The 16043-nt window shown below is 48.1% G+C and overlaps 4 protein-coding genes across 4 annotated transcripts; 2 read left to right on the top strand and 2 right to left on the bottom strand.

Moving 5' to 3' along the window:
* Positions 1-122: 122 nt before the first annotated feature.
* On the bottom strand, positions 123-4889 carry B0J16DRAFT_264020 (uncharacterized protein; the record flags this gene model as incomplete). The annotated part of the gene is made up of 8 exons (XM_046123342.1): positions 123-1001; positions 1052-2041; positions 2097-2229; positions 2282-2366; positions 2414-2550; positions 2608-2931; positions 2977-3560; positions 3900-4889. The coding sequence occupies 8 exons, from the start codon at positions 4887-4889 to the stop codon at positions 123-125; spliced, it is 4122 nt and encodes a 1373-aa protein (XP_045985669.1).
* Positions 4890-5112: 223 nt separating this feature from the next.
* Positions 5113-8047, top strand: B0J16DRAFT_331737 (uncharacterized protein). The gene is made up of 6 exons (XM_046126622.1): positions 5113-5719; positions 5765-6425; positions 6480-6893; positions 6946-7041; positions 7100-7233; positions 7282-8047. Exons 1-6 carry the CDS (start codon positions 5301-5303, stop codon positions 7898-7900), a joined length of 2343 nt encoding a protein of 780 aa, XP_045985668.1. The 5' UTR covers positions 5113-5300; the 3' UTR covers positions 7901-8047.
* An 847-nt stretch (positions 8048-8894) lies between these two features.
* On the bottom strand, positions 8895-10667 carry B0J16DRAFT_379650 (uncharacterized protein; the record flags this gene model as incomplete). The annotated part of the gene is made up of 1 exon (XM_046131011.1): positions 8895-10667. The coding sequence occupies one exon, from the start codon at positions 10665-10667 to the stop codon at positions 8895-8897; it is 1773 nt and encodes a 590-aa protein (XP_045985667.1).
* A 2389-nt stretch (positions 10668-13056) lies between these two features.
* Positions 13057-14820, top strand: B0J16DRAFT_261410 (uncharacterized protein; the record flags this gene model as incomplete). The annotated part of the gene is made up of 1 exon (XM_046123274.1): positions 13057-14820. One exon carries the CDS (start codon positions 13057-13059, stop codon positions 14818-14820), a length of 1764 nt encoding a protein of 587 aa, XP_045985666.1.
* Positions 14821-16043: the final 1223 nt, after the last annotated feature.

Genomic DNA, 16043 nt, shown 5'->3' with positions numbered 1-16043 from the left:
ATGACGAGGTAAGGGTTACTATATAGTCTAGGAACCTTTCTCAACAACAACCCTCCCCAACATGGAGAATAGCATGCCCATACATTCCTCGATGAAGAAGAGACATTTTCACCACGTAAATACTAACATAGAATGCCAATCCAGCACTGTCCTATCTGCCTAAGACTGGTCCACTCAGATGCCCAGCCACAATGTCTTATGTGCTCAGCCGTCGAATACTGATGATCTACCATGATATCCATCGTATCGTCGTTCTCACCAACATCAATCATGTTAATAGCAGTGAACACCCAAGGCTCACTCTTGAAAGGACCACCGGGCCAATTTGTCAACCTCCAATCTTCCTTCGGTCCAAAGACAGTGCTTCCTCCTTTGATGGCATCACTATTGTCGGGGTAGGCCAGGTATGCAACACGAGCACCATCAAACTCTCGTCCATCCCAGGTTTCGATGATGATTCGCATACTGGTCGGAGTGACATCGATAGCAGATGTCCTTAGGCTTCGTTGGCCCTTTGGCTGCGATATCTCGGTGAACCAAACAGCCACCTTAGGCTTCTTGGCAAATGGTTTAGCGAAGGTGACGTGAATGGATGCATTGTCTGTTGACTTGCGACCACCTGGGTTATCACTAGCATCTATAAAGCCATGCTGAAACGGAAAGGCTCCATTAGGAAGAACCATGACATTAGCTTCCAGGTTCCAGGTGGGATGTAGGAAGGACTTGAGGCCCAGGGAGAAACCCCATTCAGTAACCGATGGTAGAGACAGGGCCACGCGAGGAGAATCCTTGGCCGCAACGTTGAAATGTTTGAAGCCGTAAATAACCGTCGGGACGAAGGGAAGAGGTTTGTTAAAGGATTGCTCGATGGTGGCGCTGCGGCCTGCAACTCCGCCTTTCCAGTCAAGGCGTTCTTGGCAGTTAATTACATGTCTTTCCGGTTGAGTTCGAACGAGAGACATGTCAGCCTCCATCGAAGAGTCACCTGACTCCGTGGTGTCCTATGATATCTGGTTAGCCAATGACTCACCGGGTTTCAATATTTGCTTACCTCTTTATTGCCCCAGATAGGAGCCAAACGGTAAACACCACTCGCAGAATTGAGACCAGAGTTAGTCGTCAGAGCATGGCCCCAGAATCCCTTGATGTGAGCATTCACAAGCAAGGGATCGAAATGGACCAATTTCAAACCTTCAAACTCCATACCATCTCTTGTGCCAGTTTCATCCCGAGACTGCACCCAATCTTTCGAATGACCCTCCAGGTCAGGACCTCGATTAGTATACAACCGCAGCGCCGTAATCCGTGTCGAAGCATCGGGGTTATTCTTCCAACGTCCCGTCTCAATAGAACACGCAATAATCTTCTGACCGTCCGCAGGTCTCAGTGTAAGGGAGACCTTGTGACTTCCACCAGGTGTTCCCATTGTCGCTTGTAGACCGTTGGCGTAGCGCACACTAATAGCAACGACTACGCCTTTCTCAACTTCAACTGTGACTGTTCTGAGACTGAACTCTGCTTTGACAAAGTCAAGGTTGCAAAACAGGGCTCCAAAGGCAGTTCCTACCATTGGAGCAAGTCTCATTGATACACCCACATCAGGTTGTGTCTGGAGATAACTATTCGCCTTGTTAATCTCAACCTCCTGCACCCCATCATCCTGCGCAGGCTCGATCAACTTAGGCGGCTCTTCATCCACCCCAAAGATCCTAAGATGAGGTAACTTCTGCTTATTAAAGACAACAGGTATGCGTTCTCGAAACACAATACTGCTTTGGAAAGCTTCAGGTCGTCTCTCGTCGGCTGCAACACCTGGGTTCTTCTCTACAGCATCGACTTCGTTGACAATTTTGATCATTTGGAAACGACATGAGCGACGGGCCAAGTCGAGACCTTTGATGGTTGCTTCGAAAGGGAGTTCGATGTGGTTTTTGGTCATCGTTGCGTTGGTCGTGAATTCTTGATCTGTAGGGTCCCAGGGCTGGAACTTTTTAGTGTCGGCCTGTATGTCGAAGAGATGAGTGCCAATGTTGCGGTAGATCTATTTATTCGTTAGCGGCTTTGAATGATAGGAAGTCTCTGTCCATGGTACTCACATTCTTGTAGTCCATATATGCGTCTAGTAAATAGTTGGTATATATGGCGGCATTTTCATAGAACATAGGTGTAAGCTTTGGAGGCTTCAGAGCCATAAAACTACGGAGCGACTCATATTTGGTGAGTATAGCACTGTAAAAGGTTAGCATGTTTCGAAATAAACACGGATTTAGCATGAGCTTACTAGGTCCTCTGGGGAGTACTGGCTACGAGATCTGGAAATCTAGCAGCCGTCTCCATCAATGACTGAATTGTCCAAGGCTGGTCCACTGCTAATTGTGAGAGGATATCCAACGGTGTTACTGAGAAGACATACTTGGCTTGATATGACCGCCACCAGACCAGCCGACCTGAATCGTCGTTTCTGTCTGCGAGGAAAAGTTTGACTTGTCAATGTCGACCTTGGCCGTTGCTTTGAGATCCACTGCGCCAACACTCAATGCGACTTCAGCCCTATACACAGTTAGCACATGCTCCATCATCACCAGCCAGACTAAGGGGATAACTCACTCAGCTTTAATGCTCATAGCCTTAGCCTTATTAACAACTTTCATGCTGACAAGAGCATTAAACTCGCCACCCTCCAGAAACCCAGCGATGTAACAATCACCAAACACACTTCGAAAGTTCGTATCGTCAACTGAAGGCAAGCCTTGGAACACGAGAGCATCTTTGATGTTGATGCTTTGGTTGATGACTTTGACGCTGATGAAAAAGTTCATGTCGCTCTCTTTGAACTTATCTGAGTCGACGAATGAGCCTTTGCCTGCACCGCCGATGGAACCGTATTTGATAGACAAAGAGCCTGAGATGTTCATGTCGTCGGTGATTTCGCTGCTTCGGTCAGCGACATGAGATCAATGGGGTGGAGGGACTTACCTGATCTTATTTACAAAACGTGAACTGTATGTGACAATCTGACTCGGTCCTCGCTGAGACAGAGCCTTGACTGTACCACGCAACTTCTTGCCTTTCAGGCCAGTACCATTAGTCTTAATTCGAGCCAGACGCATGCGCTTCTTCTCGAGTAAGAGAATATTTCGCTTCGTCTCGGCGCTGTCAGGGTCAATAGCCTCTTCGATCTGAGTCTCCAGCGTAGCAACGTCTGAAACGAGTTTCTCAACTGTTTTTGCGTCTTCGCGTAGTTGAATGGCGATGGTATCCAATGCTTGAGTGGCAGCGGGAGTGGTAGCTACAGCTTTAGTGTCATCCGCTGCTGCTGCTGCTTCTGGTGCTATTGATGGTAGAGCAGTTGGCTCTGGGAGGGCGTCCAGTCCATGGTCATCTTCATCTTCATCATCGTAATCGCCACCGGTAGCTCGAGCACCGATGGCTTGACGAAGTTCGCGCATAGTGAAACCATCGTTTGTGACGGAATTATCAACACGGTCTGGGTCAATGACCACAGCGTCGTCAATACAGATCTGCTGTGTATAAGAATTGAAACTAGAATTAATTATCAGCTCTTATCCAAAGTCACTTTCAATTCGTACGTACCCTTGGCCTAAGCGCATGCCATTGTTGTATGGCGCGAGTAGCAACGACATAATTGCGATCAATTCGATAGCTCAGCGCTGTTGATGGATTGTTCTGAAACCTTCACGACCAAACACTGGATGTGGTCTTGACTTGATTACATTTTATTCCCTTGATCCATGAGCTGGGGTTACTTTCCGCTTTGGGCTTCGCTTACAGATACAATCAATAGCGTGGCACTAGTGTGAATTTGTTTCCAAAGGCGCTTATCATTGAGCAACAGACTACCCTCTTCTCGTCTATCCAAGTGTAGTCCAAAACCGGACCTGCCGGAGAGTTTCAACGGGCACCAGCTGAAGCTCAATAACAACACCACGTTGACAAAGCTGGGAACATTGTCGACCTGTAACAGTCCTACCGTGCCGCACCCCCACCTCGGCTAGAACTTTGGCGACCCCATCCTCTAACCCCTGCGCTCGCTTATGGATCTCTCTTCCCTGCTGAATAGCGGCCTGGAACTCTGAAGTTCCCAGCTGAACCGTCTTGGCAACTATCAGCCGCTCCAACGTCGAGTATGCGCTGACGCGGACAGAGGCATTGCTCGATGCGCTTGCTGAGCTGGTTGACCAGCTTTCATCGTAATCGCCCAACCATGATTCGACTTTTATCTGTACAGATTTCTTTTCGGATTCGCTGTGTGAGCTTGTGTCGGTGCTGAAGAGAACCGATGCATCTGCTCCGATGCGGTAACCTCCCACGTAATAGTCGCCGTATACAGACTTGAAACCGTTAACACCTCGTCTCGTCAAAGTCTTGAAGGCAGCTTCTGATAGTTCTGGAGGACGAGCATATCCCACTGAACCCGCACGATAGCTCGTCGTAACTGAAGCTTTATTCGAGTCTCGGTTATCCATGACATCCTTATCGTAGTGCACCGAGACACTAGCCTCAAGACACAGCATGTCGATGCTAGCTCCCATAGAAACGCTCAAATGATCCATAGAGGAGGAGGAGCTTAAGGCCTCTGACGACCGAAAACTGCAATTTCCATCATTTGCCATGAAAACAATACGCGTCGAGTTTAGCGAATCTTGGCTGAAAGCCGTTTCGGGAGCGAAAGGGTTGTGGGAGGATTCAGCTACCGTTGAGCGGAAGAACATGCCTAGTGGCATAATGCGGGGCTGCCAGGGTAGCAAAATAGGCGACCTCATGATGGCTTGTTGCGCTATTCTTGGGACTAGCGGGTCGAATGTTTCGGGGTCGAAGCCATCCGCTGTCAAAACGGCAGGGGCTTGCGCTATTTTCGGGGAGGTCATTTTTGTTAATTTGATGGTGGAATTGACCTGATGAACGTGGGAGGCATCAGCGTAGAAATGCATGCTGGAGAAGTAGTGCTTGGTGTCGTGGTCTAGACCGGTGGGGCTGAAGACGCTATTGAAAGACTATTGACAATTATCGATATGCGACATAACGGATTGGGAAGGTTAATTTGATGAAATGCAGGACGGCCATTCAATTACAGAAAAGTCCATCGACGTGCAAAGCGCTGGTGCTTGGGTATTTCTGGGTCTGGTGAAACCCAATTATCGTACTCTACGTCTCTTTTCACGATCTTACCTTTGAACGTTAAGGATATGGTTTTCTCAACAAATTAGTTTCAAATCATCAGACTCCAATGCTTTAACGAGACTGCCTTTCAACAATACCACCTCCTCCTTCACCCAGCTATGTCAACCCGACCTGGAAAGAAGGCGACCCGCAAATCGCCAAGGAACTCGCCCACTGAGATTTTCAAAAACATCTACGGGGTCGAAGGTACAGCGGACACTCCTCCAGTTGTCGTTGAATTTCAGAGAAACTTGGCCACCGAGCGGATCAATTTCAATCATGAAATGGAGAGGGGAGATCTGAAGTATGCTCCAAGTGACAAGAATCCGTATTACATGTGTCTTCACTACAGTCAATTGGCAGACTTGCGTAAAATTTTGCTCGGAGGATGTCAATGGGCGACACCCGCGCGATATAGTAGTAATGATGAACGATTCCCTCGGCCTGAACCAGATGTTGCATTGGATTCTTTCTTTAACATGTCGTTAAAGCTCTTCTACGATATGGCCAATGACCAGGTCGACTGGATGGCCTTGAGGTAAGTAAAAGTCTCTCTTCCAAGCCTTTTCTCACCGGTTTACAGTAACTTGGAAGATCCCCAGGTGGTCAATACCCCGGAAGAGAGAAAAAAGGAGGCTGTGTTGCTCAAGGAAATGGCCTTTGCGGCGCTTTCAGACCCTCCACAAAGGGATCCGCTGGATGGGAAGCGGTATGACGAGCCAGATCCAGTAATGCAGATCGAGGGTGAGGCTATTGAGCTTCCACCTCCATTAGTGTACCAAAAGCTTCCTTCAACTTCATCGATAGATTACGAGGGGGTGAGATGGGACATAAGTTGCGAAGTTGCACGGAACGAACCTCGCCGCGCTTATATCCCGATACGGCACCCACAAGGCTGGCTGATATGGATACGACTACCTAATTGGAGCCGCGATCGTCAACAAAGACGTGGACAATTGATGAAATTGAAGAAAGAGTTTGAGAAGTTATGGATGTATTCCACAGCCACGGATCCAGAAACGGCTGCTGGATATCGTCCCAGATACTCGTCTGTGGATCTGGGGTTTCACTTATACGTGGTTCCACAGCATGATAGTCTGAAGCTTCATTTGGGCTGGGAGGCAGATCAGATTGTGGCCTCCTTTGAGAGGCTCGTCGGGGAGGTTAACAATGGAAGTTCGCAGCCGAACACTAGTCTAATTCCTGTAACTGATGAAGATGTGCGGAATAATGGACTCTTGAAGGTATGTAACCTCTCCACTGTCGCGATACTCTGTTCTGGCCTAATCCTGATTCAGATGGGCGAGAACCCGTTTCTTCTGTTTACAACGTATATTTCAGCAGACAACTTCAACAGTTACATGCAAAGCCTTGAAGCTCTCACGGGCACAGATCAAACCCTCGTTAAAAAAGACGCACGTCGTATCAAGAGAACTTCTGACGCTGACCTCGTATCCTGGCTTCAAGGTAGCTACAAGCCTATGGAAACCTCCAAATACACTAAACCACAAAACACTGCAAGAGAGGTAATCGGGAAATGGCAAAGTTCGATGATAAATCCTAATCTGGTGGATGACCAGTTGTATGTGGAAGAGGACAAATGTGGATCTACCTGGCGTATTGAAGTCAGCTGGGACAAGGTCAAAGAGGCTGGTGGGAAGCGAATAGCAGAATATGCACCCATTAAGATTATGGGCATGTCGGCGAACGTAGTAAGTCCGTGAGCTATCATCATACTTGACACTGCTAATCGAGAGATGCTAGGCTGCAGAAAAGGCTTTTGGATGGGAGATACTTGATCAGGCCAAGGAGTTTCTCGGACACGAGCATAGAATATCCAGTGGGATGTTTATGGCAGAGGTAGGAACTATACAGTACTTAACAGTATAGCATATAGTTCGTTACTGACCTTTTCCAGTGGCTTCACCTGTGTGCCTTTTCTTGGGGCGGTCTAACTACAAGCTCAAAGAGCACTAAGCTCGTTTATCGTTCCAGCGATATCCCGGAGAACTTAATCATCGGGACGTCTGAGACAAACTCGGTTATGACAAGGTAAACCTCTCTTTTAACTGTCCTCGCTCATACTGACTAGGTTAACAGATTCGAGAAAGCGTGGCAGGCCCTTGTTAGAGATGAAAGCGATCTCTGGATCGGAGGTAATAGCGCATTCCATGCTAAACTTGTCGTCGCGCGGAATCGCAACTCTGAAAATGTGGTATGGGACACGAAAGATGTCAACACACACCTCTACGGTCGTGAAGAAGCCCCAATGACGCAGACGGAACGTGATATAGCAGAGTTATTCCACTTTGTGGCCTACACTGTCTCCTACTCCATTGAGTTTCCAAATGGCTGCAATCTACTAGCGATGGGACCTGGTTCCGGTCTCAAAACTACGTTCTACCCGTTTCTACGGCCCTTGTACCACAGACTTGAAGATGAGCTGGATCAGGTATTGTATGAGAAGATAAAGGCGCGGCATTCAGATAATTTCATGTCTGATGGGCTGAAAGCCATGTCTTTCGGTATTGACCCAATTACGACGGATGGTCAGATCCTGTACGATGGAATTGTGCAGTATGGGGGTGCGACGGACCTTGGAACGTCACCGTATACGACGAGCGTGAGCGTCACACGTAAGGGAAACTGGAAGAACGCGTACAACAAAGATGGAGAAACAAAAAAGAATCCGGGAGTCAAACCGATGGGAAAAAGGTGAAAGGCTATTACACACCTTTATAGTTGATACGGCATCATGTCATTGGACTACGACATTGTACTAAATCACTTAACACTCGAATCAATGATTATCCTTCTACTCGGAGTCTGCTAGTGACACGTCTAGTATTAAGATACCCGCAATGCGTACTCAATAAAACAAACTACTTAGTAGACTGAACAGCTACAATGACAGACTTTTGTAACTCACCCTTACGACGTGCATGATCATCGATCGCTCCTTCACCAATTGCCAAAGCTTATCGTGCTGCATGTGAGTCATCTTTATTACTAGAAGTGATGGAACCCAAAGTGTAATTTCTCTCTCTTCAAACCACTCTATCATGCGCGGGAAGATCAGTCTGATTACACTACAGATAGCAAAGTCGCTGGTGAAAGGATCGTGAGAGACGAGGATAAGAAGACATTTGGGGTCAAGCGACACAAAAAGAATTTAAGATATATAAGGTATTGCCTCACACGAGTGAAATGAAAATGCGACAAGGAGTAGGGGTGACGCCATCCATTAATTCACTTCGCAAATGCTTTGGTGAAGTCGACGTGAATCGAGGCATTCTGCATTGCCTTGCGACAGCTCGGATTAACACAGTTGTTGCAAAAGACGTTAGACTATCGTCCGGGTGACTCATGTCCAGGTGCGACACCCACTGCAGAAAGAATAACTATTGAGGGGCATTTGAATACATCTACTCTTCAGCCGCCCTCTTATCTAACTGGTTAAATACGAGTATGTTATGATGTAAACGGAACAATCTCCAATCTTTCATACTCTTACTCCAATTAAGTCTAACTATATATATAATGCGAACTTTATTCCCACCTGCTCATACCCTGTAGCCTCCCGAAGCATTATGTTTTTAACTCAATATCCACCAGATCATTCAATGCAATAAAAACCTACATCGAGCTCAACTCATCACATAACTCACCCATCTCGAGATCTATAGGTGTGTTGATGGTTAAACATCTTCTGCTTAAAGCTGGATGTTAATTGTCCTCTTAGACTTCTTGGCGGCCTTGTCCAAGTTGGCGTTCGAGATACGGCCGGCGCGACGCTGGACACCACCAGCATTCAGGTTTTCGTCTGACACGAAACGCTTGGGCACCAATTCACTGCGACGCTCCACTGAAGCATCCTCGGTATCCGGGTCAGGATCAGAGCTGGGTTGGGCAGTGGGTTGGCTAGAGGTCACGTCTGCAGAAGTGGCTTCGGCTGAAGTGGTGCTAAATCCAGGGCCCTTGGCGATGAGATTAGCTGCCCAAACATTTTCCTCGGCAGTGGAACCATCAACAGAGCTGAAACCCTTGCAACGCCCACTATCGGGATAATAGGCAGCAGCGACACAATCCTCGGTATTATCACATAGCTCGATGCAGCCTTCGAAAGATCCGCTGTTGCCGATGTCGCGAGACAAAAGGGCATTTCGGGCCGCAATCTCGTCACGCTTGGCGTTGATTTCGACGCCACTGAGACCGCTGGAACATTGGATCTGGAAGGTCGATCGAGCACCAGTGAGGAAGACACTTCGATCACTAGCAGGACAGCTAAGAGCACCGGAAGTAGGTTCGGAGGTAGGGGGGTCCGTCGCGTCAGAACCGTCAGTGACGGTTGGAGGAAACAGTGGGTTGCCAGAGTCGTCAGTGCTGATGGGAATATCAGTGGGAACATCTGCACCAGTAGGGTTTGCAACGACGGTGGTTGGGACGACAACAGTTGTTGGCTCTGTAACTGTAGTTGGGACGGTAAGAGTCACAGTGCTAGGCCCCTCGGTGGGATTGTTGATGACTGTGACAATGACGGTCCAGCCAGGAGGGGGCACGCATGTCTCGCAGGTACCAATGGGACGAGGTTGACAAGTAGGGCAGGGAGCCTGATGATCTCCAGGGCCATTGATGAAGCCGCCGCCATAACCGCCGCCATAGTAGCCACCGCCATAGGACCCACCGGCAGCAGGTACAGTATAAACTGCGGACAGCGTGACAAATTCCTCGTGTACCACGGTCACATATGCAGCCTCAATGACTTCACAACCGACAGGGGCCGAAGGCAGGCATGGGAGGGGAGTAACATCAGGGCGCTGAAGTTGAGTGTGGTACCCAGAAATCCCCTTGGTGTACACGCGAGAGTCGCCATTGAAGACCTTGGTTGTGGTGGAATACTTGGGCTCGCAGTTTCGAACAGCACCATACACCACGCAGTTACCATTGTGGCACTCCTTGATCGTGACATGTTGGAACTCTTCGCGCAAGTCGTTGATTCCACAGACATCGGCCGGGCATAGTCCGGAGCCCTCGTAGTCAGAAACACCATGTTTGCCAAGCTGGCTGAAGGGAACAGTGTAGATGTACTCGACAACATCGACAACAATTGCGGGAGTTGAAGCAGGATATCCGTCCTCCACGCGCCAAGATCGGGAGTCAGTCGTACGAGAGTACTCGACCGTGATTATTTGATCGATCTCAGTCACGAGAGTGGTGGTGTAAGTGCCGTCGGTACAGGCTGCTGGGATACTAGTTGATACAAAGGTCCCCTTGGCTTCATCGCACGCGTAGCCGGTAGACTCATGGGTAGTAGTCATAGAGCAGTGCTCTAGCTCTTGGAACTGAACAGTGATCGGGACGGGGGCTGGACCAACCCCGGGTGGGCAGTCAGAGCAGGGGACGTGGGTACCAAAGTTCGAGTCTTCAGCGGCAGCAAGCTGACCCAAAAAGGCCAGAGCGGCACCAGGGATAAAGTGAGCACGCATGATTACAATGCTGAAAAGAGGTAAAACAATCCAATAACGAATGAATGTAGACTAAACGAGTGTCTTGGTGGGTGAGGCGTTTGCTTCCATCGTGAACATCAGCAACCCTTATATAATTCATGCCAGCTCAAGGGTAGAACCTCAACTCCACATCCTCGTCCATGGCTCAAATCTCATGAGTCCATAGCAGACGATCCGTGCCAATGGCCATTGTCTGTTGGTGGAGTGGAATGAGTTTCACCTGATCAAATTCCGTAGAGCCTGATGTGGCAGGTTATCGCGACAGCAGGGGGCAATAGCTGGTTATGCGGCGTAGCTGAAGCTAACTACCTGAAGATTAGCTATCCATCATGATTTACACATTTCAAGCTCTATGACTCCACTCCTCAAACAAGACCTTTTTCTTCCTTGCGTTACCCTAATATCAAGGTTTCAGTTGAGCATAAAATGCGCTGTCTTGCTTCCATCCTGTTTTTTTTTTCTCTTCCTTCCACCAATATCAACACTCAATCCGTGGCGTAGCTGAAGTCGAGGGCAAGGGAGGTGATTCAAGAATATTGTGAAGGGTTCCAGATACCCCAGCAAGACGAATTACCAATCGCATCTGAGATCCAGCTGATAAGAAGTACTCCAGAGGTATATACATCCCATTGGGCGCGGTCAAGGTCACGTGCAGACACAACTAGCTTCTAGGAGTATATTTGTATACTAACAAATACACATAAAGACTACCGTGTATATGCAAGAAAAGAAAGTATCTTTGCTAGTGGGATACCGTGCAGTATATACATATACAGGCTTGTGTCAATAGAATATAAGTATCCTCTTGTACAAGATCAAATCTGTGTCTCACGTCAGCCTTACCGCCGCTTAGGGGATAGTGTTTGTCTCTAGCTTAGGTGACATTTTCCATACCACAAAGGTCACTATGAAACATGCATATGTATTGTTTCAGCCCACAAGTTGGCAGACACCCGGGAGCTGAGGCTGAACGTGAAACTCCATTCTCCAGACGAGTGGATCGGAACGACCTCCGGAGAGCCTGGTTGGTGTGGCGCATTATGCTTGTTGGTGGCTGAGAGACAACCTCCAAGGGGTGTGATGATACAGACATATCATTCGATCCCAGTGCTGCAAGGGCATGTTGCCAAGCTTCGTTCTACTCGTCAAGGTCACTTCCAATGTAGAGTCCCGGACCATCATCCATGGAGCGACCATCTCGATTCAGGTGGATTTTTTGAGGGAGCAAAAGGAGAATTGTCAATATCAAGCCCGAATATCACCCTGCACTTAATTCGTGGCGCACAACAAAGGTGATCTGTCAAACGACGAAAGCAAGTGAAATCTATTCCACCGCCCTTGATACAAGTTGCTACCCTGCGTAACCCACCAGTTTGATGATGGGCCGGTGTAACCGGTGCCAAGCCAATGTGTGAGGTACCATAGCCAGGTCCAGATGTTATTCGTGCATGTGAATGTCCTCTACTTCTAGATGGCTGTCATGGGCCAAAGCAAATCGGTATTTGGATCAATAAGGCAGGGCTGGATTTACGTTTGGTATTCGGATCCAACCTTTCATTCCTTTTTCCTCTTTTCTTTTATTCATACCAACGAAATTGCGAACAGCGAAAAAGAAAGTTCTAGAGGACACAGTCGATGATGATCATTAAGGTACGAGAATGAGGCTGAATAACGGAATTCGTGGAGATCCTTTGAGTAATCTCGATCTTTTTCTCAGTCTCAGACTCCCTGAAGCCACTTTCGTGTCGCCCTATCTCGCGTATCCCAGTGAACGTCTCTGCTTTCGAATCTATTAATCTTACTCAGAGTTTGCTCAACTTTCCTCATGAATCCCTTTCACTTGTTCTGATTCTGTGAACCAATCTATTGCTTGAAACCTTGAGCTTCTGTTGTTTTCAACATGCATTCTTCGTATCACCGCGATAAGATGTACTGGAAAGCTGAGTCACGCAGCTACTTGGCCTTTCGAGGCCGGGCTTGGCCCTGGCGAGTACGGACATACGTTCTTTGCGGTTGTGGCATCCTGACCTTTTGGCTCACGCCAATCGTCCTCAACACAAACGGCAACCACTCATCACCCCCAACAACGAGACCATACCCTCCTCCGTCCATTGCCAACCCCGAGTTCATGAACGATGGGCAGGTCGTACCTAACGAAGGGACCACATATGATCCGCCTGCACCGCCTGCACCGCCTCCACTTGAGGAGCTCTTTGGCGAGTCTGAGCTAATCCAAGTGTTACCCACCCCGCCTCTCGAAGACGTCTCCCTCGAAGGCCTAAACAGTCTTCAAGAAGATGGGATAACACAAAGTAGCTCAGCAACAGGGGAGCATGAGACTGTTACCGTCAACGCAGACCAACAGACAATGATTGGGAGCGATACTGAAGCCTCGTACAATTTCCCTCCCGACAGCGAAAGGTTGATACTTGATGCGAAGGCAGACACCTTGCCTGATCTTATCCATATCCCATTTGAAGACGCGGTCACTGACGAAGAGCTTGTCGGTTGGGAGGACGACTGGTTCGCCCATGCAAACTTCGACGCCGAGCGATGGGGGTCTCTCAAAGAGCCAAAGATTGATTTCATCTACACTTGGGTAAATGGTAGCGAAGATGCCTTCGCAAAGACCATGCGCCCGTATGAAGAAATGTCGAGCCTTAATGACCCCGAAGGCGAATGGATGCAAAGCCACGGCTCCAATCGATACAGAAGTTGGGACGAGCTGCGTTATTCAATTCGTAGCGTCGAGAGGTTTGCAGGGAAGTTCCGCAACAAGATTCAACTGTTGGTCAACGCTGTTGACAAGACCTCCGATCCTGGGTTTAGACGCTTCAGCAAACAGCGTCCTCTGTGGCTCAAAGATGATGATGACACTAAGCTAGTGATCGAAACGCTCAGCCAGCAAGACTTCTTCAACCAAGAAGAACATGGTGCGCTGCCCAGCTTCAACTCTCTTACTATAGAGTCCCAACTATACAATACCCCTAGCAACATCGATCGGTTCTTCGCCATGTCTGATGACATGCTTTTGGGTCGCCAACACTCTGCCTCTGACATCTACTCTCCCTTATTCGGCCCGACTCTCGGGTTCAAGTCCAATGGATACAACACTCAATCGCCACCTGGGGAGGCTGATGCTCGTCGATTTGGTGAGAAGCCATACCTGATCTACACATCTTGGATGTTGAATCGACGTTTTGGCGTCCGCAAGCGAAAAGGCCAAGTACACTTCGGCCACTCTATGTCGCGCTCTATCGCGAAAGAAGTAAGAGACGCTTTCCCCCGCCCCTCGCTGAAGTCCGCGTGTCAGCGTTTCCGTGGTGAAAGTGGCTTCCAGTTGTATACTTGGTACGCTGCATTTCATTATACCATCGAGAGACATCGAGAGGCTCTTCTCTACTCGTACATCGTTTTGCGCTCCGACAAAAATGGAGACGGAAACCTTGGCTGGAGTGAGCGAATGGCCGTTATGGCCGAGCTTGAAGCAGGCATGGCAAACGAAGGCAATGGAACTCATCGAAAACGCATTTTCTACCGTGTTGCCAAGCATCACCGCGAGGCGGGACTTCAACCACCCAAGGTGAACATTGACACACAGTGGACATCGCTAGATGGGCCAATTGCAATTCGTGACATTGAATGCTATGAATTCGACGTCAACGAGTGTCTTGCACCTGGGTTCTCTTCGCCGGCCTCTGATATCAATCATAGGTCGGTTGTGTTTGACACTGCTGCCATATATGACCGTATGGCTCGTCAAGATCCCAAGTGCGGTGACTGTCTTCTCAAGTTGATACTCAACCAAAGGAGAGGCGGTCTAAATCCCTTGCTCCCGCCGGCAACCATGTTTAATGAGAGAGCACTTGTGATAAAGGCACTCAAGCGTTACCAGTATTCCATTGTGGAACCGGACGCTCTTTTCATGATGATAACAGATGCTGAGCAGGTTGAACACATGCTTCTAAATCGATTTCTCAGAGGTACGGAAGGGGGTAAACGAGAAGTCGGACAGCTCTGTCTGAACGACGATGTTGTAACTACAGACCCAAAAGAGCTGGCTGGACTACAAAATGCAATGCTGGAGCTATTTGAAGGCTTACTTCCTAAGCCTAGTCGATTTGAAAAGTAGAAGGCTGACCTTAGCGGCGAACCTGCCTCTGATGAAACATGAGGCTCGATATCTTTTTCTTTTCGTCCTGTATTCCCTTCTTTGTCTTTTTCCTTTGTGATCTCTAGTACTAGTTAGATTTAGGTTTCATTTTTCATACATAATGCTTTAGAATTATACATCCTCTTGCTCTGATATATGGCTTTTTTGCATGTGGTAAATAAACGTCAAGTAGAGCACTCCTTTGGCTCGAGGTATAAGCTGTATCAGGCGTCAGAAACCTGGCAAATGACGGAATATGCTAACATAACTGTAACAGATATGCTAAGCTTAGTTTGAACACATAGACTCATCACAATATCGAAACGTCTTAAAAGAACCTAAAGCTTTCCACTAGAAGGTTGAAAAAGCATGTGACGGCCGGCATGCGCATAACGGTTGTCCTGAATTCTCGTCTTCTGCTTGAGCGTACACTTACATCGAGATCACACGACAGTGAGACACTGCACTAGTGGATTTCTGTGAGACTTCTGACGACGGACTGACGCTACCGATTGAAACCGGTTATGTTTTGTGAATGCCCCCTTGCGTACCCAATTACCTGGTTGGCCCGTGTCTCACTTTGTCAATCCTTACAACACGACCCTTGAATGTTTCTTAATTAAATAGGTACCTATACGCCACGTGCTAGGTACCTCCGTCTTTCCACGGAGGATTCCCATGGCGTTCCAAGACAGAATTTGCAGTTTCAGAATAACAGGGGGTTGATTGTATGCCACTCAAGATGATAACCACTTTGCCAAGAACCACCTCAGCTCGCCACCTCCGACTTTCCACGGAGGAATTCCACACCGTTCTAAGACAGGGGTATAATATTAACCACTTTGCTAAGGATCAGCTCAGCCAGCCACCCCCTTTGAACTAAGATAATCACTACAGAGTAAGGCGGAAGTCATATTCCTGATATGGTATCGATGCAAAGAAACAAACCGATGATCGCACACCTTTGCCGTTCCACTATACCTATCTAATCAGCGTTTCCTTTTCTCAACAATATTGGATTTTAAGGGGAAGTAAGATGTGTGGCTTCCTAAATTCCTCTGGCTCAAGCCAGTGGAGGCTCAGCATGTACAAGCCGTGTAATGAACGGCTGGTATCGGGGCCTGGAATTGCCAAGTTTCTTTTCGACTTTCCTCTGAACATATAATCTCTTCTGTTGTTTTGCTGTAGCTTCAGGATCAACA

The sequence above is a fragment of the Fusarium flagelliforme genome (assembly GCF_020744385.1).
Source record: "Fusarium flagelliforme strain FIESC 12 MPI-CAGE-AA-0113 chromosome Unknown B0J16scaffold_2, whole genome shotgun sequence".
In the NCBI taxonomy this organism is placed as follows: Eukaryota; Fungi; Ascomycota; class Sordariomycetes; order Hypocreales; family Nectriaceae; genus Fusarium; species Fusarium flagelliforme.
The sequence above is the reverse complement of the archived record's forward strand: the minus strand, read 5'-3'. Positions and strand labels throughout refer to the sequence as shown.

Bases quoted from the DNA above. Each gene is read 5' to 3' on its own strand.
- B0J16DRAFT_331737 (XM_046126622.1), top strand. From the start codon at position 5,301: ATGTCAACCCGACCTGGAAAGAAGGCGACCCGCAAATCGCCAAGGAAC. The intron at 7,042-7,099 runs GTAGGAACTATA...GACCTTTTCCAG, and splicing joins GTGGGATGTTTATGGCAGAG to TGGCTTCACCTGTGTGCCTT. The intron at 7,234-7,281 runs GTAAACCTCTCT...CTAGGTTAACAG, and splicing joins ACAAACTCGGTTATGACAAG to ATTCGAGAAAGCGTGGCAGG.